At 37.4% G+C, this 26,726-nt stretch overlaps 1 protein-coding gene across 2 annotated transcripts in view; it reads right to left on the bottom strand.

Annotated features, from left to right (window-relative positions):
• Window positions 1–26,726, bottom strand: part of SLC13A4 (solute carrier family 13 member 4) — a 40,321-nt gene that overhangs the window by 7,572 nt on the left and 6,023 nt on the right. Inside the window, exons 2-13 of one of the 2 annotated variants that reach the window (XM_039365236.1) lie at window positions 17,275–17,403; window positions 14,343–14,479; window positions 13,326–13,507; window positions 12,421–12,475; window positions 11,416–11,455; window positions 8,853–8,930; window positions 6,835–7,025; window positions 5,594–5,713; window positions 3,528–3,629; window positions 3,100–3,201; window positions 1,855–1,952; window positions 909–1,039 (exon numbers count right to left, since the gene is read on the bottom strand). In XM_039365236.1, coding sequence (XP_039221170.1) covers window positions 909–1,039; window positions 1,855–1,952; window positions 3,100–3,201; window positions 3,528–3,629; window positions 5,594–5,713; window positions 6,835–7,025; window positions 8,853–8,930; window positions 11,416–11,455; window positions 12,421–12,475; window positions 13,326–13,507; window positions 14,343–14,479; window positions 17,275–17,403 — 1,365 coding nt within the window. The remainder of the gene's footprint in view (window positions 1–908; window positions 1,040–1,854; window positions 1,953–3,099; window positions 3,202–3,527; window positions 3,630–5,593; window positions 5,714–6,834; window positions 7,026–8,852; window positions 8,931–11,415; window positions 11,456–12,420; window positions 12,476–13,325; window positions 13,508–14,342; window positions 14,480–17,274; window positions 17,404–26,726) is intronic. The other variant, XM_039365237.1, reaches the window with a different exon arrangement.

Below are 26,726 nucleotides of genomic sequence, written 5' to 3'. Positions count from 1 at the left end.
CAAGTAAAAGGAAAAATAGCCGAGTGATAAAAATTCGCATATATGGGTGCTTGTAGTCTCCTGTCTCATTTCAAAAGCTTTTTGCATGTGATTATTTCTGATTCCTGGATGGATTCCATTCTTTGGTAGTCACTGGGCAAAGAATATGGAAGGGGAAAATTGAATTGGCAAGGAGAAGTGGGGTGGACCCACCCTCTTTTGGATTGGGTTTTCACCCCTTGCTTTCACTGTGCATCAAGGGATGAAGCTATTGAGGGGAAAAAGTCTCTCCCACTATCAGCATTTTAGTTTTGTAGGAAAGGTAGCATTTCGTCTATGGAGCATTTCGTCTTTGAATGGTGCAAGAGTATGAACGGATTTCCAGAAAACATTGCAGGCTTCAGGAACCATTTGCGCTTCAGGTTGAAATGCAGACAACATAAACTCATCCCCAACAGCCTGTGCCTGTCTTCAACAGTAAAGGGACACAGGGCAGAAAACATCCTGTAGCCAAGAAGGGTCCACACACATTTGCACTACTCTGGTGACTCTGAGGACACAGATAAACCTCCAAATGGCCTCAAAGACTCTCCAAAAGAATGCAAATGACTAGCTGTCTGCAAGGAATATAAATCCTTCCATTCCCCACCATCCAGTCAGAGCTGAAGAAGCTTCTTGGATGAGAAGTGAAACCTCTTCAAAGAAAAACAAGAAAGTCCAGTTGCCTCCTGAAAAAGTACCTTTGACAATGTAGCATTTCATTACATAGAGCAGGGTTTCTCAACCTTGGCAGTTTGAAGATTTGTGGATGTCAGCTCCCAGCATAGCTGGCTGGGGAATTCTGGGAGTTGAAGTCCATACATCTTCAAGCTGCCAATGTTGACATAGAATATTACCATGAGTGAATATCCTGAGGTTAATTGTCTTACCTTACATCCAGCTGCTAAAGCATAACCTCCTCCAACCAGAACTACTATCTCCCATGGCATTGTTTTCTCAAAGTCCTTCCAGGTGATTATGGACTCTCCTGAGTTAACATCTGTAGACTTATTAACATGACCTATGACAAAACAAAATACACTTGCTTTGTTTCTAGATTCTTTTGCAGATAGGAACTGCACAGTCTAAAAATGTCTACAAAGAAATACTTTCTCAGCAGAATCTGGAAAGCGGCAATGTCTGAGGTAAAATCTGGTGCCTATCGGAGATATGAGATTGAGGAATAAGACCAATGTAACTGGAAAGTATCAGGTTAAGAAAATCTAGATAGGAAAAAAGAAGAGATTTCTATCAGAGAAGGCCATGATGTTTGGGGTGCTGAGTGCTAATATTTAGATCTGGCAATTCAATTCAATGTATTTGCAGGCGTAGATTAGTAGGTATGATAAACAAAATAAAGTTAAGACAGAATTAAAATAGCTATCTGAAAGCTGCAGTTTCTCTGTCCTGCTTTTTGCCCTTGGCATTCACAAACTAAGATCAGTCAGAATATCTATCATTATCATCATCATCATCATCAAGTTGGAAAGGACCTTTGAGGTCATCCAGTCCAACCCCCTCCTCAGGCAGATAACCCTATACCATTTCAGACAAATGACTGTCCAGTCTCTTCTTAAAAACTTCCAGTGTTGGAGCATTCACTGTTTCTGGAGGCAGGTTGTTCCACTGGTTAATTGTTCTAACTGTCATAATTCCTGGCCTTGGGCAAATTGTAATTTGGTCTCATGTCCAGCTAAACATCCACTCCAAGGAGACAATCTGAGAAGTAAAGTATAATTGTGACCAACAATTGTGATGTGAATATGTGAATTCTGTTTTGGATACTGACCCCAACTGAAATAAAACAAATGTTGCTCCATATATAAGCTTTCATACCTTTCCCTTTTTTCCCGAAGCATGGCTTCTTTGCTGGAATCAAAAAGAGAAGGAAACCGAGGAAAACAGAGACAGTGGCATCTGTCCGATAGCCTTTCCTAGGAAAACCATGAAACAGTTTTACAACAGACACTGGCTTTAATCAGCAGATAGATTCATTTTCTGATGCAGCTCCTCTTTTCCCTCACTGGCTCCATACACATGCAATTTCTTTTACGAATCATGGTTTGTTAAATAAGCCATGGCATCCTGTTTTTCACATAATTCTGGGATATAATGCCTGGATCCTCATTGTATCACAACTATGTCTTAGGACTGTGGGCAAAGATTTGCAAGAACTTTCTATAATACTTACTGAATCATGCGATTTTATCTTGCATGGTATAGAAATGATTTAAAGAACAAAAAAAATAGATAAAATAAGTGTAGGAATACTGATATTGCTCTGTATTATTGCCTCCACAACCAATGAGAAAGTGTGGATGATGGTTTCCAGAAGTAGTAGAGATGGTAACTTAATTACCGCCCCAAATCTGGTGGAAGATACATTCAGCTTAGTATGATTCTTCCAGGAAAATCCTAACTTGTGCTGCTGTTGATTTTCTCATTCAAAAGATGGAGAAATGAACAAGAAGATCTAATGTTTATAACAGTAAAGATAGTCTTTGACTTACCATCACGATTGAGCCCCAAATGTTTATTGGTAAATGAGGCAGTTGTTAAATGAATGTTGCCCCATTTTACATATTTAATTTTTGGCTTACTACTTCATATTTATAGAGAGCCAATTTGATGTCATGGTTAAATCCACTTCCTCTCACCCCTAAGAAGGAGCAATTGCAAAAAAAAAAAAAAAATACTGCAAAAATTTGCCAGCAGAGAATTGTAGGCAGTCACCAGGAGTCAAGATTGATTAAAAGGCACTGTCCCCTCCCCAAACACACCCCTTCATATTCATTGTTTGTGCTTTGCATAACATTGTATACCTCACTGTCTGGCAGTGAAGGACCAAAAATATTGGACTGCAGTTATAAGATAGTAAACTGATTAAATTTTGAAAACAAAAACTCCATAATGGCAAGGATAGTCAGATGCTGGTCTGCTGTTAAGATTCCAATATAGCCAAGAATCTTCTGCTAAGTCTAGCTAACAGTCAAACTAAGCCATCATATGAGATGAGATCTCTGATTTACAGTTGAGCCCTTATCAGGAAGCCTGACACTGTGCTTCTAAGTAGATACTTACTGTTCAAAGAAGGAAGACCAACCTGGAACAAACCCAGGCTCTCTTGTAAACCAGAGCAAAGCCATCAAGATGAAGAAGAATGCAGTCATCATTTCAGGATAGCTAGAAAAGAAATATTTATGTATACTTTAAAAGAAGCATTTAAAACAGAATCCCACAGCCCAATACTTTGTTGATTAGTTCTACTCAGAATGTAGAAGGCAGCTCCTCCAGGTTGACTTCATCCATGCTGTTTCTTGGATCTTGGTCCACTAATATATAATTGAGTGGTCTTTCTCAATCTGGCACTTCCAAATGTACTGAAACAGTAACAGTTGGAACTTTCAGCCAGCTATCATATGTGAAAATCATAGGAGTTCTAATACGTCTGGAAAATGGCAGATTGATTATGTGTATACAATAAGCAAAACAGGTACCCTATTCCTTACCTAATATTTCCCAGCTTCTCGTATTCTTCTTGGATTCTCTTCTCAGACATTTCTTCCCTCTTGGTCTTCTTTTTCTTGCTTATTGAACAGGTTTCTTTGAAACTGAAAATAAACAAGAGATGGGAAAACAGAACACAGTAGTTAGAGTATGGAACTGCAGAAAGATTTGCAGCAAATTTATATTAGTCCTGACATCTGCACCCTGGGGAGAACTGAATTAATGTCAGAAAAAAGTACTCAGTTTCCCAAATGAGTTTGTTCCTCAGCACTCATAAAAAGGAACAGAAGGAGGTCCTTCTGTGCAGATCTTGTTCATAAAGTATTTAAAATCCTTTGTGGATTTTTCCCTGAAATGAAATGGATTAACACCATCGTTCATTTTGGAATTGGTGTTTCTAAGCACAGCAATTGAAGAAGAATTTTTGTGAATCAGATCACAGGAGTATATAAGCCAGCATCTGACCCACATTATTTACCACATCAGTGCAAGTAAACAATATATATATATATCTTAGGTCTATCTCAGTTTAACCAAAGTGTGAAGGTCAAAACCAAACAACTGCGATTTGCATCTCAGTTTGAACTTGCATCTGATCAGTGAGATCCCTTTTTTGATGCAACATTAAACATTTTGATTTAACCAAAGTTGTTTCAAATTTTTACTTTGCTTTCCAATTCTTTTTTGCTTTGAGGTACATTTTATATCATACCAGAAGATATGGCAATGGCACTTACGGCTCTTGTGATCCAATTCTGAAAACTACTACTACTACTACTACATTCCATCACAGTTTCACTTACTTGCAACCATGGAAAAGCCAATGCATCCAGAACCAGGTTAACACCAACATAATGAGAGAGATAGGTAAACTGAATAAGATCGGAAGCATGGGAAAGGAAATCCTACTGACTTGGGACACTCTCCTTTGATAAGAATTGGCTTTTTGCTTGACTTCTGTTTGGTGGGCCATCTTATCCCCTTTCTTTCAGCTTCCGACTTCCTACTGCCATATTTTTCCCATTACTTGTAACAGACAGCCTAGCTTTGGGCTTCTTTATAACTCCAACTTTTGGCTTATGGCTATGTCAAGTTTTCAATATAATACATTCTTGAATATATTGTAGTAAATAGAATTACAAATTAATAAGCCACAAAATGTACATTTTGTAATAAAAAACATTTGAAGTTGGCAGTGCCAACAGAATGTAACTGTTCATTGTGCAAAAATCATGTTCAGACTTGTTGCAAGAGTATACATTATTTCTGATTTATTATATCTTATTTTTATTAGGAAACAAAATGTCTCGAGAGATTAATTGGAGCCCTTCCAGATAAGGCCAGTGACAACTTGAGGTCATTGCCAGCTTCCAGCTATTTGTGTACTAGCGTGGAAACAATTTCTTTCTTTATAATAATCCTCAGGATTGCAAAACAGGCTCCTTTTTAAAAGATTTAACTAAAACAAATGATACAAAATCTAAAACAGTTGAAAACAAAACCTGCTATTAGAAACTGAAGAATACAAGAATCATTCAGGTTACCAGAGTTGGGCTACAAAAATCCCAACATTAAATTGTTTCCATATTCTGTGCCCTCATCTATTGCTTATCTGGATGTTGCAGCCCAATTCTTTTAACTGTAATTATGAATATTTTATCTGATACTTGCTGATGCTAGTCCTTGGCCTCCATTTCATAGTTTTGATGTTCCATAGTGGACACTGGGATATTGTTGGTGTAATACCAGCATGTTGTAGCACTCTTACTATAGATTGGGAATGTTGGTAGATAGGGCAGGTTTCTGTCGAACTCAAAAACTAAGAATAACAGATGGTAATTCTTCCAAGTCAAATTCTTTATTGTTTCCATACCTATAGACAGAATCTTACCAGACTGAGCACTATTATCTGCATCTCCCATATACTCTGGGAACTATTAGGGAGGGGCTGTTTCAGTCTCTTTCTCCTACACATAATATCTGGACTGAGTTGTCTCTAATTCCTCTGGAATGCCCCCACCCCCAGCCTGGGAATCTAGCTACTACATTCCATCACAGTTTCACTTACTTGCAACCAAGGAAAAGCCAATGCATCCAGAACCAGGTTAACACCAGCATAATGAGAGAGATAGGCAAACTGAACAAGAACCAGGTTCCAAAATTCACCACATCAGAATTTGGGTAATGGCTGGGAAGAAATTAAAAGACATATATTCATAATCAATTTATTTAAGCTTCCACAAGCATTCCCAATTCATGACAACTCTTACTCTACCTTAGTGTGGAAGAACTTACGATTTTTACAGTGATTCAATTATACTGTTTTAAACTTGTTTTATCAGACCAAGGAAAGAAGATCAAACAGGGGGGAAAAAGACAAAAAAGAAAAAGATTGAATGCAGAACCCATTTGTCAGGTATGTCCATTCTATGCCACTGTGAATTGTCTAATCAAAGGCTTATACAGCTTTGGGCCTTTGTGAGAATATGATTGCTCACAGCTCTGACGTGACCATAGTTTATGAACAGTAATGCATATATCTCGATTTTACATGCTACACTCATGACAGCTCTACCTAGAACTGTATCAATGTAGGAAAGAATATAAAACAGACAAGGAAGAGAAAACAAATCTTCACAGGTTTCTTGGCTCCTCAAGTACTTTCTTATCTTCCATCAAACTCATGGTCCTAGATGTGAGCTTTTCCATGTAGATGAGCTTCATTTGATACTTTCTCACCATTTGCAGAAAAGAATGGGAAGCGATTGTATAAAATCCAACTTTTTGCTTGATGCAAGATTCCAGATTAAATCATTGGCAAACAACAACTGTCTAATCTCACTTAGAACATATCCAGCAACATAGAGCTTGTCTATTTTCTTATCATTAGTTCCACTGCCAGACTGTTATCTTTAGGATGTGTTCCCTACCATTCAGATGGAATCTGCCATTTTATAACTTATAGCTATTGTTTTGTCTTCTGTACTTTAAGACAATACCCACCAAGGAAAAAAATCTTAGCCCTTTTCTATGCAGCACTCTTTCAAGTGTAAATCTATCCCCTTCAATTTTCTTTTCTAGAGACTAAACATCCCCATTTCCTCAAATTCTCCTTCTTAGGATATAATTCCCAGATCACGATGTGATGAAAATTTCTTTAGCCACTGTGGAAAGAACATCATGCCTGTTTGTTTCCTTAATTTATAGTAAATATCTTGTGAAACTAATGGATAAGAAAAAAATATGCCTGGGGTCAGGAAAACACATATGGTTTCCCATCAGTTTCACTCAGAGTATATTAATACTTACTTATTGAAATATTCTAGGAAGATGAGATTGGTGGAAGTACCGATGATGGTTGTGAGTCCACCAATAGTTGCTGCATAGGAAATGCTCAGTGAGAGGCATTTGCAAACCATATGATCATGCTTGGATGGATATTGCTGTTTGCTATCTTGGTCCAAATTTTGAGGCTGAGGTGGCAGAACGAGGATTTGAGTCTGGAAAAAAGCCACATCATGTATGTTTGTTCATATGTTGGCTTTAAAAAAACATAGAAACTAATCTTCATTCTTCATTGTCCAACCTAGGGTTATGAAGAAATGTTGAGATTGCAATTCTCAGAATTCCTGATCAGCATGGAAATGTTGCCCTTGTTGTCTCAGAATTCTGATAGCTGAAGCCCCAAAAAAATTGCTGAGTGCCAAGATGGGACAAATTATCAAAAATAATTTCAAACTGAAATCACACAAATGCAATAATATTCATCAATAAAAATAGATTGTTTACAAGATTATTTACTAATTGCCAGGAAAAAACAAGAGTAGGAGACTGATGTGCAGTCTTTTTGTACTTAGAAAAGACACTGTTGGACTGGAAAGACCCTGGTTCAGATTATTCCTGAATTGTGCAATCCAGAGGTGACACTATGAACAAACACCATGCCCAACCTACTTCACAGATTGGTTATTGTGAGGCTAAATTGAAGGAAAACTTCAGGTGCTCATACTGTGCTCTCAGAGGAAAACTGAATCATAAATGTAGTACTGGACAAATAATATACATCTGATTGACTGCCATGTAATTTAGAATACTGGATTAGATAGGTCTTGACTTCAGAATGGGACAACTCACTGCCACCATCTCTCCACCACCACCTCACTGCTACCACCTCACTTACCACCTCACCCCCATCACATTGCCCCAGCTGTGGGGATAACTCACCACAAGCCTGCACCTTCCAGTCTGTTTTCCAAAGCTGGCCTGGCTTAAGTGAGTTAAGGTACCCACCAGCCCTCACTCCTTCTCCAAAGTTTCCTTGCCTTGCTTTCCAGCCCCTCCACCGAAGAAACCTTAGCATCTATAAATTCATTCTCTTATTGGAATCCACCTGAACATTTCTTCAAAAAGATATATGGAATTTGTAGCCCACTAAGTATTTGTAAATGATAAATCCCAAGAGCCCATCAGATAAGGATCAGATAAGAGAGTTGCTGGGTATTGTAGTTCATCAACATCTGGAAGGCCACAAGCATACAGACATAAGATTCTACCCATGAGCAGGAAATTGAATATTCTATATAAACTTTTGTTTTCATTTGTATTTACTACTCCAATGTATCCTGCTCGAACTGCTATTTTGTTGTTCAAGCTTATTTTTAAAAACTCAATGAATGCTGTTTCTTTTTTTGTATTTTTTGTGTTATTTATTAGACATTTAACAGAGAGACAAGCAATATATTTAACAGAGAGACAGAAGAGATGAATAGATAAATAGGGTTGCCATTGTTCTATGAAAGGAAAGGATTGCTTTTTCCCGTTTATGAAGAAAATCTTTAAATACAAAGTTGAAAGCTGAAACTACATCTTGTTCTGGCCTTGCAAACTGGCTAACAGCTTGTTGAATATGCTCTGATTAGAAACTTTAAAAACATGTTTATCTTCAGTCAGTTGATTTGTTCTTCAAGCCACTGAGTTCCTTGCTCCATTTTCTACTTATAACGCAGTTGATCTAGAGCTGCACTGCCTAGTCATTGCACAGCACAGTAGTCAACTGCCCTGAAACAACCAATCTAGTTTTCTATAAGAATTAACAGCTGGAGATGGTTGTCTTACTACAGCGTAGGAAATTATTGTGGTTAACCATGAAATTGCAGCATGTTTGAATCTAATCCTTTTCCTGGAGCAGGCTAAGTTTAATTCATTTTTTAGCTAGCTAGAGTCACACTATCCCAAAAATAAGCTATGATGTGACTAGTTAAGTTCAGAAACTAATTCATATTGAACTTGGACTTATAGTTTGCATCTACACAAAATAATGATCTCACCTGGGGTAGATGTTGCCCATTTGTTCTGGAATTCATTGTTCCAATTGTATTGGCTATCATGTGTACCCCATTCATGTTCTGAGGGACCAGAAATATTTTATTAGAAAATATCACTTTTCATCATTTTCAATCATCATACCCCCACCCCAAATAAGTTCTTCTAGGAATTTTTCCACAAGTTAAATTGTTTGGCAATTTGGTTAAAACAACTGCCTAACCTACTAAGAGGAAGTTTTAAAGAAAGTGTTTTCCTGAAAAATCAACATACGCAGCATGACCGTTTCCTTTTGTTTCTTCTGAGTAATGAATATTTAGAAGAACAGAGATTGCATGAATAGTATCCATGGGGTGGAGGGGAATGCATTTTTCCTATCAATTCTCATTTTAGTAAGAAGGATTTTGATTCCAAAAATGTTTTCCAAAGAAGAAGAAATTTCTTATTAACTCAGATTAAGCCAGGTCTTGTTTGTTGGGGCAGGTGGTTGTATAAATATCTAGGAGTCAAGCCACATGAACTGAAATTGGCAGCCAGTGCAGTGACCATATATTGGTATTAAATATACTGTCACTGATTAGCAGATGACTAATCTAGACAACTGAAACTTCAAGGTGACCTTCAAAGACAGCCCCATGTAGAATGAACTGCAGTTGTCGAGATGTGATGTGATGGGGACATGAATCACTACTGTAGGCTTGTTATTGTTATACCAGCCAAAGTTAACCACAGCTTCTATTCTATCTGTTGTTCTAGCAAAAGCAATGAGTCTAGAAAGATCCTGCAAAGTGAGAACCTGCTCCTTTAAGGAGAATATAAACCCCAAACCCAAAGCCAAAAATGGAACCATGGCAGACTTAAGTGTAACACTAACAGAGTTTCATCAAGTGCCACTCATCTGGCAGACCTCTGCTGCATAGCTCTCAACTAGTCTTAGAGCCTCCTGCCCAGTTTCTGGATAGTGCTCCTGTGCCCTGAAACAAATATGTGAATGGCGTGAACACTATCAGTTGTAATAGGTTTGTACTTTGTACTGAATATATGGTCCTGGAACTTTTGTCTATAAACCTGGAGTTCCCTCATAATGTTGGCGAACTGCCTATTTCATGGCATTGTGTTAGAAAATTCTGGATTTTTTTTCTATAAAAATGGTAGCAGAGGATTATTATATAGTCATACAGATTGGTAGCAGAGGATGGTTACATAGCCATACAGATCAAATAAAATGTACTGTATGCAGTCACCATGAGCTTTGCTTCTGTCACAGGAAACTTTCCTCAGAATAAAAGGAACCATAGATTATAACCATTATAATCTACTGGCTGAATAATTTTGTAGTTGAGGCAATACAAAATGCATTCTAACATGTATTCCAACACATTGTAATCGCTTGATTCAGATATTAGCAAATGTGTAGGGCTCTCCCAGGCAACATGGAGCTGATCTAGTCATCCAGCTTTTTTTTTGACCAGTCTCATCTTCTAGCCACCCACTCAAACATAGATTGTCCCATGGATCCTCCTCCAACTCTATCCTATTTATTAGCATTGCTTAACAAAGATTTGCTTTCATCTGCTCTCAGAGAATCAGAGGATTTTGGATGACTTTAAATAGATTTGTAGCTAGAGATTTCTGTCCATCAACCCAATAGCCAAAGAACAGTTGGTACCCATAGAAAGAATAATCGATTACATATTATATTCAATATCCTTTTGAAAGACTCAGTCAGAATAATGATAACCACCCATGTATAAAACTTCAAGGATGGGGAGGAGGATTTGGTATCATCCCAAACAACAATACTCATAGCTGACTCAAGGAAAAAAGATTCTAACAACCAAATTGCTTTGAAATACAAATCCAATATTATCAAGCTGTCTTCATGCCTGAATAACTGAATAACTTAGAGAATATTAAGTCCAGTGTCCTAGAACTGGATAGAATCCTAAATGAAACCAGATCAGCATAGTAGATATGGCTACTAATTTTAATAATGCAGTTTAAGCTTATATTAATATAGAATACAGAAAGGGCCCTTTAGGTTTCTGAATCTAACCTTGTTCAATCTAACCCTTTAACCATAGGACTGCAAATCAAAAAGTTTTCAACAGATTATACCGGTGTAGACTTTCATGGCCAGTAACTGTTGGACAGTTGGACAGTATTGGGGTTCAGGGTTTAGTTATTGTTGTGTCAAGAGTATATTTCCTGATCTGGCAATTGTGCTGGCATCTTCATGGGTTCTATGGCCTGTTATGAAGACCACAGACCACTGAGCAGGGACTGATTGGGTTTGCATCTGGGCTTCTGTCAGGATATAAAGATCTGTGATCTAGATCATGGTTACTGAACTCTGAAGCCCAGCATTGTCTCCTCAACAGTTTTTATATCTGCCATAGTTCCGTTCTACGAGATTGGGTTTTCATTTCCACCCACTAAACAATAAAATGTGGCTTAGTTTTGCACAAAAAAGGAGAGAATTGTTCCATCATTATTTTACTATTTTAAGATAGTCCTTGTGAAAGATGTAGAGAGTTATTGAAGCACAAATGCATGCTCTAAAAATACCTTGGACTGCATCAGAGAGCTGAAATTGGCAGTTGTAGCACTATAGATAACAAGGGGAAATAAAAAAAGGATAAACATTAATAATGAATCACACGTGTGCCATAGCAGATGCTCCCAGGAAATCATGATGCTCTGTATCCAGTTTTGTTATCCCAGCATTCCTGCAACAAATGATAGGCTGATGCTCAGATTCATGCAAGTGATATAAGAAGGTCAAACAAGTGTTTAGTACGCCTGCCTGGGAGAACAAAAGATGAGAACAGAGCAGTTTTATTTCAGCTTCTTCTCGGCCTTGTTTTCTCCAGCACACAGAAAATGGAAGACTGGCTTGGAGAACAGCTGTGCCATGTGCATCTGTCCAATAAACTGCCATTAGCTTCCATGCCATTGCAGTGCTGGAAGAGAACACTGTAATAAAGAAATCTCTTTGCAAATGCAGTTTTTAAAAATCCATCTCAGCTTTTGTTTCATCTTAGAGAGAGGTCATTGGAGATTTGCATCCCAATGCAATTCTGCTTATTCTAGTTCTGGTTCCAGTTCTAGTTCTGAGCTATGCAGAAGGAATTCAGTATGGTGGAAGCATGCCAGGGACAGTGAAGGAAGAGACAGGTCAGGTCTCTTGGGTGGGAAGTTAGTTGATTCTCTTTCTCATTGGTGATCATTCTAGTGAAAATTAAGTAAAAACCAAGAACGTGCAATGTAGCAAAAATATGCTTGGCTTTTATCCTCATGGAGAAAATCCCTTCCTTCCTTCCTTCCTTCCTTCCTTCCTTCCTTCCTTCCTTCCTTCCTTCCTTCCTTCCTTCCTTCCTTCCTTCTTTACTTACTTACTTATTTACTTAGATAAAAATCAAAACAATACATGTCATTCTTTCCTCTCTTAAACCTCTCAAACCTCTAAATCTCTCTTGATATAATATCTCATTTTCTGCTCCTGGTATGTTATCTCATTGTGACCTGAAAGGGTTCAAATGTCCATTAGAGCTGGACAGGCTTCATTCTTACTCCTCGTTGATGAAAATGAGCTCCAGGGAGCCTTGACCATGTTTGTCACGGAGACCTAAAATAAAAGAGACAAAAAAAGGAGGGAGGATTAGGGTTGGTCTCAAGCATTGCTTGATTATCCGGCAAAGCTTCTGGACACCACATGGACCTCAGAGATCTTCTCAAAAAATAAAATGATGGTTGAAAACCCCTTTTAGAGAGGGCCTATAATGTGCTTCCAAAATTCCAAATGTGTTGACTGATCTCCACAAGTTGATTAAAGCTCCTGACAAGCTATTAATAACCTTGTCTTCCATGATAATTAAGGAGGATCATGAAAGATCTTTGTAATTGTGGAGCATTGATTTGCTTTCTTCCAATCTGTTACTAATTTGTGAAACAACTGAAATCAGCTGCTCATCAGATATGCTTCATTTATCTGATTTGCTTCTTCTTATCTGGGTCCCGAGGAGCCAGGACTGAATGAAACAATCTCTTCCAGCCAGTTTAGTCCTGTTTATGTATTCAGCTGGAGATTAAAATTGGTCATGTATGTTGACTATAACATTTCCTCTGCCCAGTTTTCATGTTTTCTGCTGGAAAGCCAAAGAGAAGCTGAGTTTGGAATGCAAGTCCAGGTCTTTGTGCATTCTGGAGTTTGGCTTGCTAGGTGTCCAGATCACATTCAAGCCAACTTCATCAATGGACAACTATTTGACTGGGTTGGTGTAAGTCTCCTGCCTTGAGCAGATGATTGAACTAGAAGATCTATGAGCTCCCTTCTAATCCTATGATTCTATGAAAATTCCCTTTCGAGTTTTTAGCAAAGGTAGGGGGCACATGTAGGTATGACTTGCCATAGCAACTTGAATTTTGCTCATCTCTCTCTAAAAGAATTTAAAAGAGCAATGAGGATGATGACATACTTATTGTCTCTTTCTCTTCCCGGATGGTGCTTCCTGCAGTGCCATTCATTTCATGATCTTCCTCAGACTTCACAAGTTCCTGAAGAACTGCCTCTACAATGGGCATCACCATAGCTGTGGTGGATGTGTTGGAAAGCCACATAGATAAGATAGTGGTGCAACACATAAAGCAAAGAAGCAGCCTAGAGTTCAAGAAAGAGGAATCATTTGGGAGGCACAGTTAAAAACTCATTGTCCCCCTCTTTATAATTTAACTCTTTTTTTAAAAAAAATAATGTTTTTTACTTCTTGCAATTAAAAATGATGCCTGAGTGGAGATTCAATTTCTGTGGTCTAAGTAATCTGCTGAAGATAAAAGGAACTTTCGTATATACATTATTATAACAGAATCAATGAACTTTGATAGTTTCTGCAAAGGTAAAACAGAAGCATCAGAGTAGACAGGAAAGAGGCATTAAGAAAATAAGCAGGAGCAGAAATAAAGATGAGAATGATTTCTAAACATATGCAATGTGCTTATACAGATAGTTCTGGACAAAACAGTTCATTTAGTGACCATTAGCAGTTACAACAGCCCTGAAAAAAGTGACATGCTCGTTTTTCACACTTACAACCATTTTAGCAACGCCATGGATATGTGATCAAAATGCAGATACTTGGCAACTGAGTCATATCTGTGACAGTTGCAGTGTCCCGGGATCATGTGATCAATTTTTGTGACCTTTTGACAAGCAAAGTCAATGGGGAAGCCAGATTCAGTTAACAACCATGTTACTAACAAAGGCAATGATCCACATAACAACTGTGTCAAGAAAGGTCATAAAATGAGGCAAAATTCACAGAACAAATGTCTTGCATAGCAACGGAAATTTTGGGCTCGGTTGTGGTCGTAAGTCAAGGATTACCTGTATCTTTAAAATGTCTTTATTATGCATTTATCAAATGTTTACTGCACGCTTTATCAGTTGGTTATTCTCTTGTAGCAAACCGCAGACCAAAACAAGCTGATTCACTCACATGCCTGGTTTTGCTCCAGCCATCATAACCATGCGCAAGGCAATCCGTTTGTGCAAATTCCACTTTTCAACAGAAGCTGCCACACAGATAACCCCAATGAGAAGCAAGGTGGTGTTCTTGACATATTCAGCAGCTACCTATGGACAATTGAAGTCAGTGGATAAACAGAGTAAATGAGGCACATATTATTTACAGACACCTAGAAATTGGGTCTATGTAATTTCTCTATTTTGATGCATTCCTGAGAAACAACATTTAATCCTCACTTCTAACTATGTCTGTGAGTACCAGAGGTTTGTTCTTGAAACTGTATCATGGTATTTTTTATTGGAGAAGATGAATGATGTTAAGGAGATTGCACCAAGTAATTTGGTCTTCTCATATTAAAAAACACCATTGATCTTCTCCAATAAAAAAGATTTCCAATAAAAAAGACTTGGATTAAACACTATTTGGCTGTTGAAGTGCAGAGCATGGAATAGATCTTTCTTAATGTCTGTCTGTCCATCTGTCTGTCTGTCTGTCTGTCTATCTGTGTATCTATCTATATATCTATCTATATCTTTGTATCTGTCTGTCTGCCTGTGTGTATCTGTGTATCTGTCTATCTATCTATCTATCTATCTATCTATCTATCTATCTATCTATCTATCTATCTATCTCTATTAAACTTATTTGTCACCCATCTCATTTCAAAATGCCTAGTACAAGCATCCACTATGAAATTTCCTTTATTCACAGGTCCAATCTTGTTGTAGGCTTTATTAACATTATATCAGATTTTGAAATATTTACTTTGTTTTGAAAACTTTTAAGGGAAGTGATTTTTAAATCTGATATCTAATTTTTGCATTTTTTTAATGCTCTATCTTATCTTGGTTTCTCCTTGAAGGTTCTAGCAAGATTTCAGTCTTAAAATAAATAGGCAAATCTCCTTATTTGCTAAGTAACCCCCGATGGATGTTTCCAAACTGCCATGCAATTATCTTGGGGTTTTTATTTTTGCTTATTTCCATTAGTCCTTTCTCCTTTCCCTAAATCCCAGCTCCTGCCCTACACTTCACAGTAATCCATGCAGATTTTTTTTTTAAGTGGAAGAATTCAATTTAAGAATCGAAAAAAATCCCTTAACAATACAAAACCTTGCTTATTCCATTTTATCCCTTTCACGCCTTTGCAGGATGGCTGAAACAAAGGCTCATATTCTTAAAAGCCAAAGACTCAAGGGAAGCCTCAGCAGGTTTGACCTACTAGGAAGAAAAATTACAGTATGGTGTCTAAGAAGATTTAGAAAGCACTTGGAAAAGATCTGAAGATTTGTTTTGCAGGCCGCAGGGTTAGCTAGTTGAAGTTACGGTAGTTAGATTGCCATTTTTTTTAACCTATCCTTGATTATAAACTGCTTGGAGTCCTTTGTTAAAGTGGACAGTCTATAAATAATTGCATAAATAAATGTGCCAGAGTAACTTAACTCGGTTCCTTTAAACTAGGGACATCCTAGTGTTACTAATTTGTTATGGGAAGTGTTAGTACAAGGATAAATATTTATGCAGGCTAAGGGCTAATTTATATTTCACCGGCAGTGACATGAGGATCTACAGTACTATAATGTGACAGTTCCTATATCACTTTAGATGATTTTCCTACTCCCTAAAGCAGTGCCTGCATTTCATCCCAGGAAATATGAGAAGCAATGTTGGAAGTGTCATAAGGTAGTATTTCTTACACCATTGCTGGTAATGGATGAACTATTTTTTATTGCAGCCATTCAAGTACGTCTGTGTTGAGGGAATTTGAAAGACATGTTATTCTATCAGGCTGCTATCAATTGTCAAGCTGCTTTCTCAACAGTATTTTCTCTTTCTCCTTGCTTGATAGTATCCAGCTTGGTCATGGTAATAAAAACCATCATTTTAAAGGTGCTTGTTTCTTCAAAAGGCAACTGGACTGTTCTTTTCCTTGAGGAAGAAGAAGAAGAAAACATTTTGCTTCTCATCCAAGAAGAATTCACTTCTCATCCAAGAATAAGACAGTCAATGATGCAAGTTCATCAGATAATGACTTGGGAAAATGAACAAGGTACGACAGACATAAATTTCACCTTCATCTCCCATTGCAGGATGTTTATCAGATGAATCTTTTTCCACTCTGGAAGTATTCATAGACATAAAAAAACATACTATGTGCCATGGACTCACATGGTCATGTCACTGCTTTGAGATTCTTCAATGGTCATGTTTAGTAGTGTTAAAATGAACTAGTTATTAATTATGCAATGAACGTCTTTTTGCTATATAGGCAGATATGATTGATTTTAAAAAATGAAATCTGCATGACACTATTTAATATGATGATGTCTGAAATGCAAATAATCCCACTTCAAAGTTTTCAAAATAGAGGTCTCAGTGAGTCCTGTATTAAATTAGATAGCTGTAGGTTCTAAAGCCTAACAGAATAAAAAGAGCTTGCCCCTATATAGCTCTGTTAAAGCATTTTTACTGCATTTTATAGCAAAGACACCACAAGAAACATTGCCTGTTTAAAAATAAAATGAAATGACGGTATTGCAGCAGGTAGTAAGCTGGTTATGTATTTTTACTGCCCAGCATTGGCCATCAATCATGAATTATAAATTCATGAATTATAAATTCATGAATTATAAATTCATGAATGATGTATCTATTTAGGTGAATTAACTTAGCCAACTGTTGCTGGTTCCAAAAAGCTAAGCAAGGACAGACCTGGTTTATAGTTAAATGGGAGAGATCTCTGGGATCTACACCAAACTAGGAAGTTGAAAAAAACATCCCAGAAGAAAGCATAGCAAGTTCATTTGCTAAGAAAATAACATGGCAGTCCAAGATTCGAGTATGACTCTTGGATACTTGACATTACCACTGGAAGGAAGGAAGGAAAAATACACAACTCTGACCTCACTGGACTTCATGACACCAAACAGTGGATACAGGAAAGCAGGAACAAGGGCTGCTGCTCCAAGGGGCACTGCTTCAGATACCCAATATATTGCTGTGACGATCAGCACATAGGCACAAGAGGCTTCCTGGGGTAGAAATACAGGAATAATTAGGGTCACATGAACTTTCGGAGTTGCAAGTACTGGCTGATGAAATGATACAACTGAGATGTCTAAATGTTATGGATTGCTTCTTCAGTTGTGCAGGTTGGTTGTGTTCAAGAGACTCAGTATAACTGATGAGTTTTGACCCTAAACTGATAAATAACATCACCCAGTGGTTTTCTATAGATGTTAAACAAGAAGTTTAAGCCTTCTGGACTCTGGGTACAACATCTCCACCTATCAACCACAATTAAAACTGGTCTCAGGAAATGGAGAATAATAATTACCACAAAATGGGGCCTTCCATTCCCAACCCCTGAAGTTGGTCCAAAAGGCTGCTGTGATCAAAAATATTGAATCTGGGAGAGAGATCAAGGAACATCAGGATGAATTCACCACTTAATCTCAGCTCTGCCACAGGTCATTAATTAATACAACCATTTTAAGGTTCTAGCTTTTAACACCTGATGGTTTTCCTAACATAGCATCTGTTTATAAACAAAAAATCAGATAACATTTAATTTTCCTAACAGTGAGAACAATTAACCAATGGAACAACTTGCTTCCAGAAGTTGTGAGTGCTCCAACACCCACAACTGAAGGCTCCCGAGAAGAGACTGGACAACCTGAAATGGTATAGGATGTCCTGCTTGAATAGGGGATTGGACTAGAAGACCTTCAGGATCCCTTCCAACTCTGTTATTCTCCTATTTTATTTTTAATGCTTTAATTCTGTAGTTGTTTTAATCTGTTATTTGCAGTATTGTAAACTGCCCAGAGTAACTTGGTAGGGAGGTGGGTGGCATACAGATTTAATAAACCAACCAACCAATGCTGTCTCCAAAATGAACCCCAAAATGATATTGATATTTGGTTTCCTCCAAGGAAGCCCAAACACCCTTCCAATACCTTCTCTAGAAAGAGGAGGTTGGAGACTGGACAGAAATTATCCAAGATGGTTAGGTTGAGTAGAGTAGTACTAACTAGGTGTAAGTTAAGACTGAGAGGACCATCCCTCTTACTAAGAAGTAAATATACTGTATGGATCCAACAAAGGACCCTTCCTAGGTGGCTTTAATCATGCAAGAAGGACCTCAACCGAATATACAAATGGCTGAGATCACTGATTGGATTATCCATTTCCTCAAGACTCACAAAATCAAACTTGCTCCAGATAACATTACCAGTTAGAACCTAGGAACAAATTCCAGTTTTTAATGAATTGACCTGTTTCTCAGCTCCACTCTGTAAATATTACTTTATCAGCCAGTTTGAAGTATGTTGCATCTATTGTATCTTTTTCCTTACTATTCTGCAGTCTTTTCCTATTGAGGGCTGTATGCTGCTATAAAGCAGCATATCTCTACACCTTGGATAAATCTTAATGTACTAAAATAAAGTGCTTCTGAGAGGTTTATTATTTTTATTTACACTGAGGCAAAAGAATGGTAAAAAGAAATCAAGATCATAATGATACAATTGAAACTCCAACTAACTTTTATGTGTTACACTATTGGACTGATAGAATAACCACTTTTTTCACCATAATTTGCAGATACCCCAGTTTCTACCATAGTTACCTACTTTTGATCAGATCCCTTTTGTTGGGAGCCTTCCCTATCTCATCAGTTTTACACACCGATACATACTTCACCACAGTGAATGAGAGTGGGAAAGATGAAGATAAAATCCTAGAGAGAGAAAGAACTGTAAGACCTGGCTCTTAGAAGGTTTCTTTTGAAATGCAACATTCCAAGGACAACAGGACTTCTGGAATCTGGGTTTGGATCAATCAATAGACTCTACAATAAGTGTTTCTCAGCCTTGACAACTTTAAGATCTGTGGATGTCAACTTCCAGAATTGAAGAAGAAACTCTGGTAGTTGAAGTCCACAGATCTTAAAATTGTCAAAGTTGAAAAACACTGCTCTAGTACCTCAATAAAACACAAAAAGACCTCAAATACACATACACAGATACAAGCACACATACACAATGCCTATACCATTAGTCATTCAAGAACACTGTTTCAACAGCTAGACTTAGCCAAGCGGCAGCTGCTAAGTGCTAAATATGGATTTGATGGAACAAATGCGGCAGATCTTCCTATCAGTGTGAATACAGCTCTTAGAAAGCCTAAACAATAAGATCTCAAAAAGTGTATTTTATTTTCATATTTCAGAAATGGACAAGGCAGCCAAAGACCTTGAAATGCCTACTCTCTCCCCTCTCTTCTTCTCTCTCTCTTTTATTTCTTGATGTAATTCCAAGGTTGTTACTTATCCACCACAAGGTGACTTCTTCTAAGTGAGCATCTATGTAAGAAAGAGAGTCATTCATTACTAATCTACTCCACCCCTTGCTTCTCCCTGGACTGAAGATCCTGGCATAGGTTGCCTGGTGCAAAAGCTGTCTAAGTCACTTTGGGTTGCTTTAAAATAGTGTTTTTCAACCTTGGCAACTTTAAAATCTGTGGACTTCACAGAATAGAGCTGCATGTTGAATACAAAGAACTGTTTGTACTTCTTCAACCTGTCTACTGTATGGACCTCAAACACAATGAAAATAGATATCAAAATGAGATTAATTGCCAATATGGGTAGTTTGAGAATATGAATGGAAGCTCATAGAACAGAACAGAACAGAACAGAACAGAATAGAACAGAACAGACTAGACTAGACTAGACTAGACTAGACTAGAATAGAATAGAACAGAATAGAATAGAGCTGGAAGGGACCTTGGAGGTCTTCTAGGAGAATCTTTACCATTTCAGACAAGTGACTGTCTAGTCTCTTCTTAAAAACCTTCAGTGATGGAGCACCCATGATTTCTGAAGGCAAACTGTTCCACTGTTTAACTGTCCTCACTGTTAGGAAGTTTCTCCTTAATTCCAGGCTGCTTCTCTCTTTGGTCAGTTTCCAACCATTATTTCTTGTCCTGCCCTCTGCTGCTTTGGAGAATAGTTTGATCCCCTTTTCTTTGTGGCAGTCCCTCAAATACTGGAATACTGCTATCATGTCGCCCCTGTTTCTTATTTTCTTTAGACTAGCCAAACCCAAGTCCTGCAGCCGTTCATATGTTTTAGTCTCCAGGCCTTTGATCATTTTAGTTGCTCTTCTATGACCTTTTCCCCAGGTTTTAAAATCTTTTTTTAGTATGGTGATCAAAATTGTTTGTAGTATTCCAGGTGTGGTCTTCCAAGGGTTTTATAAAGCGGTACTAATACTTTGTGGGATCTTGATTCTATGCTTCTGTTTATATTGTATTAGCTTTTTTGGCTGCTGCTGCACACTGCTGGCTCATAGTTAAATGATCATCCATTAGGACAAGCTTTTCATTTGATTTAGGCAACAAACTAATTAAAAAGGGTTAATATATAGAGTTAAAACATAACTCTTGAAAAGCAAATACATGCTAAGTATGGCTTACTGGATTTAAATCTGAGACTTTCGGCAAAGAAAGCTTGTATTCAACCTTCCAGTCTCCTGGGAGAAATCAGATTGCAAACTATTTAGCTGAATGTTATCTTCTTTCACAGCAACACACACACACACAAAACAAAAACAAAAACAGGGAAGCAGAAGGAAAAGAATCCTGAGAAATGCAGGAGATTATAATCAACTTTTCTGTGGATACAGAAATCTCATAGTAACCTTTTAATCAACTTCTACGTAGTGTCTAAGACTTTAGCTTCAAGCCATGTTAGTCAAGTGGTGTAATCTCTCCTAGAGAGACCACCTGACCTTACTGAAATTATTGTTTGCTTTTTTTCAGAAGTACTTATAATTGGCACTTTAGCAAGGGTCTCCAAATCTGCCCCTATCTTGTACTGTGGAATCCTTCCATGCTGGTCTTAGTAAGTGTTCCTTGCCTTAACTGAAAGTATTCTTGTTTCCCAAGCTTTTGTCCAAGATGGATCTCAGGCAGAACCACCAGATTTTTAAAACATGATGATAATGACCAAAATTGATGAAGGTGATCATGGTGGCCAGCAAAATTAACAGACTGAATTTTAAGAGAAGAAACAGCAGAAAAGGACTTTTCCTAACATCATGGCACCCAGTTGCAGTAAAATGTCCATATTGCCAGCCATGCTAGCTGGGGATGATGGAAATTCTAGTTCAATACATCTCAGTTGGAGAAGACAAAGGTTTTACAAAAGGTTCAAAGTGCAGGGGTGACTAATGGCTCAACAGACCTTTAATCAAAAATGAATGGAGATGGAAATCTTCAGATTTTTTGCAAGATGGACAGTTAAATAAAAGGCAGACAGTTGGCACTATCCAGAAGGGCTGAATACCAGCAGAGTCAAAATATTCAATTAGGAAATCTCAAAAAGGGTGCATTTTGGCTTAAGCAAGCCTGATTGGCCCACTTTATATAGCTAGCTAAATAAATCACTGGTTAGCAGAAGGTAGCTAGAAATACTTATTTCTACCTTGCTTTTGATCAGACTATGACCCAGATTCTAACTGAAAGGGGAAAAGGAATGAAAGAATACCTCAGACTTTTAAATGCTAACTCATTCTTTTCTCAGATAGTTTAATAGTTTCCCAGTTTAAAAGTAATTCTAGATTCAGTATGTGCATGCTATTACTGCCAAGAAAGTATGTCTGCAATTCTATGCACAATTAAATAAGAAAAAAATTATCCTACACTTAATTGGATTTATTCCTAGTATATTGTGAAGCATAGAACTATTTATTAGAACCCTCTGGCTCCCAGATTTTATTTCCTGAGTGACTCACTTTATTGTGATAAGACTCATAGTGATTATAATAATTATATAACAGTAATTATAACAATTATATTCAAAATCCACAAACACCAAATTATTTTCATCTAATTTGTGGCTATTTCCCCTTTAAACTACACCTGTGTTCAAATTACACATAAGAAACATATTAACATATTAAGCCAAACAATTTAAAGTTTGTGTGAATGCAAGCCATATGTTACAAGTTGATAGGGAAGTTAATTTAAAAACCTAAACATCATTGTTTCCCCAGTTAAAAAAAAAATACTGGCAACCTCAATATATCCAACTGGAGAATTCTTAGCCCTCTACCAAGAACTCTTCCCATGATTCAGGTTTTTTAAAAAATAGAATGAAAAGTGCTTTGAACCCTGCCTCCCAAAGAAGAGAAATACATAATTTCACAAAATGTTGTAGTATTTGTAGTACTGCTAATGAGGGATGTTTTACTGAGAAATTCCCATACTGTCTGCGATATGAACCTTCTATGAACCAGACCATGTGGTTTAATTATGGTTAAAATTTAACTCAGTGTGTGAACCTAATCTTAGAGTATATCTAGTTTATTGCATTGATTTTTTTAAAAAAATATTTATTACAATAGCTTTTATACCATCCAGTTCAGAAATCTACTTGCTTTGTATTTATCATTTACATTTCAATTCTGATATCAGACTATAGATTTACCACCCATTCTAGAGACTGTATTTCTGAAGAGGGTGATTTTCTTGCAGACTTTTCATTATGAAACTAGGTACTAGCAATGCTAGCATTGATGATGTTACTTGGTTTGGGTAATGAAACACCTGCAAAAAATCAACCAAGCTCAGAGAACACCAAGGACCCTACATCTCAGACCTGAGGTTCAAATATTCAGTTTTGCTGAAAAGGATTAAGCAATCTGGCAAGCTCTGCATATTTGGAGCATATCTAATAGAATCCCTTGCCAATAACCTTGCTACTTATGATTAATTGGATTTGAAAACTAAAACATCTCAGGGGCATTAAGTTGCCTAGGCATTTTCTAGTGGCACTTGGCTAACAATTTAGCAATTTAAAACATATTTAGTATTTGAGAGCTTTTGGTTGTAGCAAAGAGAACGTTGGACTAGAATTGTACCAACCCAAAATCACATTCCTATTCAGGCAGGAAATTCACTAGTCATAATATCTTGGCCTGTTCTGATTCAGAGAATCATTTTTTGGTGAAGATAAGAGAGGGGAAATCAAATATATCACCCTATTTTGACAGAGAAGTGAAAATATAAATATAAAATAAACAGGAAATAACAGGAAACATAACAACTGTTAAACATGTCTACATAAGGGATATTTGTTGAAAGCACATTCTGAAATTTAACAGTTCCTTATTTTTTTAACGTGTGAGTTGGAGAGGAAAAGAAGAAAACAATAGTAAGATCATTTCAGAAAAAAATAATTCATAGTGTACTTATAGTTATATGACACCATGTCATATAATTTAGTTAAATGGCTGAAGTATTGGTCACTAAAAATTCCTTCAAGCTGAGCTCATACAAATGTTCTTTTCAAATCCCAATTTAGCCCAAAGCCTTGGGATTTCCTTAAGAAATGTGCTGTAGACTAATACTTTGTAAGTTAGCAATATAGGTCTTGGAAAAGAATCATGCAGACAATGTTTTTCCCTGTGACACTCTGTGGAAGTGAAAGTTAATCTCTGAAGAAGCAGGATATAAGTTGTATTGATCCTTCTGAAGTTTTATGCTGGAGAAGAGTCTTGAGAATATCAAGGACAACCAAGAAAACAAAACAAACAAAAAAAAATCTTTGAACAAATCAATCCAGGATTCCCATTCAAGACTCAAATTATCCTACTTCAGACACAACATATGGAGATTTAGCTCTCTGGAGAAGATTTTGATGCTGGGAAAGGTGGAAAGAAAGAGAAGAAGAGGACAGTCAGCAGCAAGATGGATTGACTCAGTTACAGTGGTGATGGATGCACTTTTGGAAGACTGAAGGACTTCTGAAGAAGTTTATGTGGTTACTAAGAGTTGACATTGACTCTTATATATAATCCATGCATGCATGCCTACATCCATCCATCCATCTATCTATCCATCCATCCATCCATCCATCCATCCATCCATCCATCCATCCATCTATCAATTCATCCATCTCAGAATTTTCTGGAAGTCTCCTAGCTTAGACTTGTTATATCAGCAAAAACCAACTATAAAAGACATTGTGCTGTTGACCAGGTTTGTCTAGTATACACAGACACAGAAATCAGAAAGTTTTGGAATATTGCTTTCCTCTGTTTAAATTTGATATATTAATGTACTTCAAAGGACAAGATAAAATATGCATGAGACCTTCAGAATATACTGAAGAATGGACATTTATATTTCCTAACATGCTAGCATTAGCATTTCAGCTGGATTCTTGTGTATAAGATTTCCCCACCATTCCTTCACTTTCTGCTAAAGAACTATAATTAAGGATAGATAGATAGATAGATAGATAGATAGATAGATAGATAGATAGATAGATAACCTTTATTGTTATTTTTTTACTGTGGGCACACTAGCACACATTAAAAATGAAACTCTGTTGCTTGCTTTCAAAAGTGTACACATACATAATACACATATAAACATGCTATATACATATACCTACACCCTTACATATAAGTACATATAAATATTAATCACTGTGTATCTTGAATACATAGCAAAAGGAGGAAGGTTGAGAGTTCACATGGTTAATACTGTACGGAACAAAATTGTGACTGAATCTGAATAATACTTCTTGTTAGGTGATAAAATTATAATCTAGCCCTTTGGGATGAAGACAATTATATGCTTTTAGAATCCTTGAAATTAGAAGTAAGATGTGATGTGATACAGAGAGAGAGGGGGGGGAGGGAGGGAGAGTTAGAGGGAGAGGGAGAGGGAGGGAGAGTTAGAGGGAGAGGGAGAGGGAGAGAGATTGGTCATCATGCAAATCCTGGTCATTAGTAAAGTCTTTATTAGTAATAGTAGTAAAGTTGGAAGGGATCTTGGAGGTCATCTAGTCCAACCCCCTGCTCGGGCAGGAAACCCTACACCATTTCGGACAAATGGCTGTCCAGTCTCTTCTTAAAAACTTCCAGTGTTGGAGCATTTACTGCTTCTGGAGGCAGGCTGTTCCACTGATTAATTGTTCTCACTGTCAGGAAGTTTCTACTTAGTTCTAGGTTGCTTCTCTCCTTGATTAGTTTCCACCTGTTGCTTCTTATCCTGCCTTCAGGTGCTTTGGAAAATAGCTTGATTCCCTCTTCTTTATGGCAGCCCCTGAGATATTGGAATACTGCTATCATGTCCCCCCTTGTCCTTCTCTTCGTTAAACTAGACATACCCAATTCTAGCAACCATTCCTTATATGTTTAGCCTCCAGTCCCCTTATCATCTTTGTTGCTCTTCTCTATACTCTTTCTAGAGTCTCAACATCTTTTTTACATCGCGGTGACCAAAACTGGATGCAGTATTCCAAGTGTGGCCTTACCAAGGCATTGAAGAGTGGTATTAATACTTCACGTGATCTTGATTCTATCCCTCTGTTAATGCAGCCTAGCACTGTGTTGGCCTTTTTGGCAGCTGCCGCACACTGCTGGCTCATATTTAAGTGATTATCTACTAGGACTCCGAGGTCCCTCTCACAGTTACTACTATTGAGCATGGTGCCACCTATGCTGTACTTGTGCATTTGGTTTTCTTGCCTAAATGTAGAACCTTGCTTTTTTCACCATTGAATTTCATTTTGTTAGTTAGTGCCCAGTGTTCAAGTCTGTCCAGATCCTTCTGTATCTGAAGCCTGTCTTATGGAGTGTTGGCTATTCCTGCCAGCTTGGTGTCATCTGCAAATTTGATGAGTTCCCCATCTATCCCTTCATCCAAATCGTTGATGAAGATGTTGAAGAGTACTGGGCCCAGAACAGAGCCCTGAGGCACCCCGCTACACACTTCCCTCCATATAGATGCAGTTCCATTGAGGACCACTCGCTGAGTACGGCCGGTCAGCCAGCTACGGATCCATCTGGTGGTGGTTATTGTTATTAGCACTTTGCAAATTTATGTATTCAAAATGCTGGTTAAAATATTATTTGCCAATCAAGATTATCCTCAAAACCCAGAGGATTTGACAACAAAATAATTTATTGCAAACATTTACTTGATATTGTTAAGACTTAAAAAATATAGAGGGCATGCTTCTGAAAAGCACATGGCTAAATCTGAGTCTGCTGCTGCGGGTTGTGTTTATTTTCCAAACAGCCCATTCTTATTGTGTTACATCACAAGAAAATCTTGAGACTGGAAGGTTTTCTAAAGCACCTGGGGCCTGTGGAGTTGAAGAGGCTAAGATGCAGAAATGGCTGTTTGGAAAGCCAAAAAAGAAAAAAAAAAAAGAAAGAAAAAAGGAAAAAGGGAGCCAAGGAAAATGAATCTGAAATTAAAGAAAAAGAAATGTGCTGAGAATATAACCAGCTTTATGTCTATTTATAAGCTATTTTGTACCATTAAACCTTTA

Source organism: Crotalus tigris, unplaced genomic scaffold, assembly GCF_016545835.1.
Source record: "Crotalus tigris isolate CLP2741 ecotype Arizona unplaced genomic scaffold, ASM1654583v1 scf7180000020016.261972, whole genome shotgun sequence".
Classification (NCBI taxonomy): Eukaryota; Metazoa; Chordata; class Lepidosauria; order Squamata; family Viperidae; genus Crotalus; species Crotalus tigris.
The sequence above is the reverse complement of the archived record's forward strand: the minus strand, read 5'-3'. Positions and strand labels throughout refer to the sequence as shown.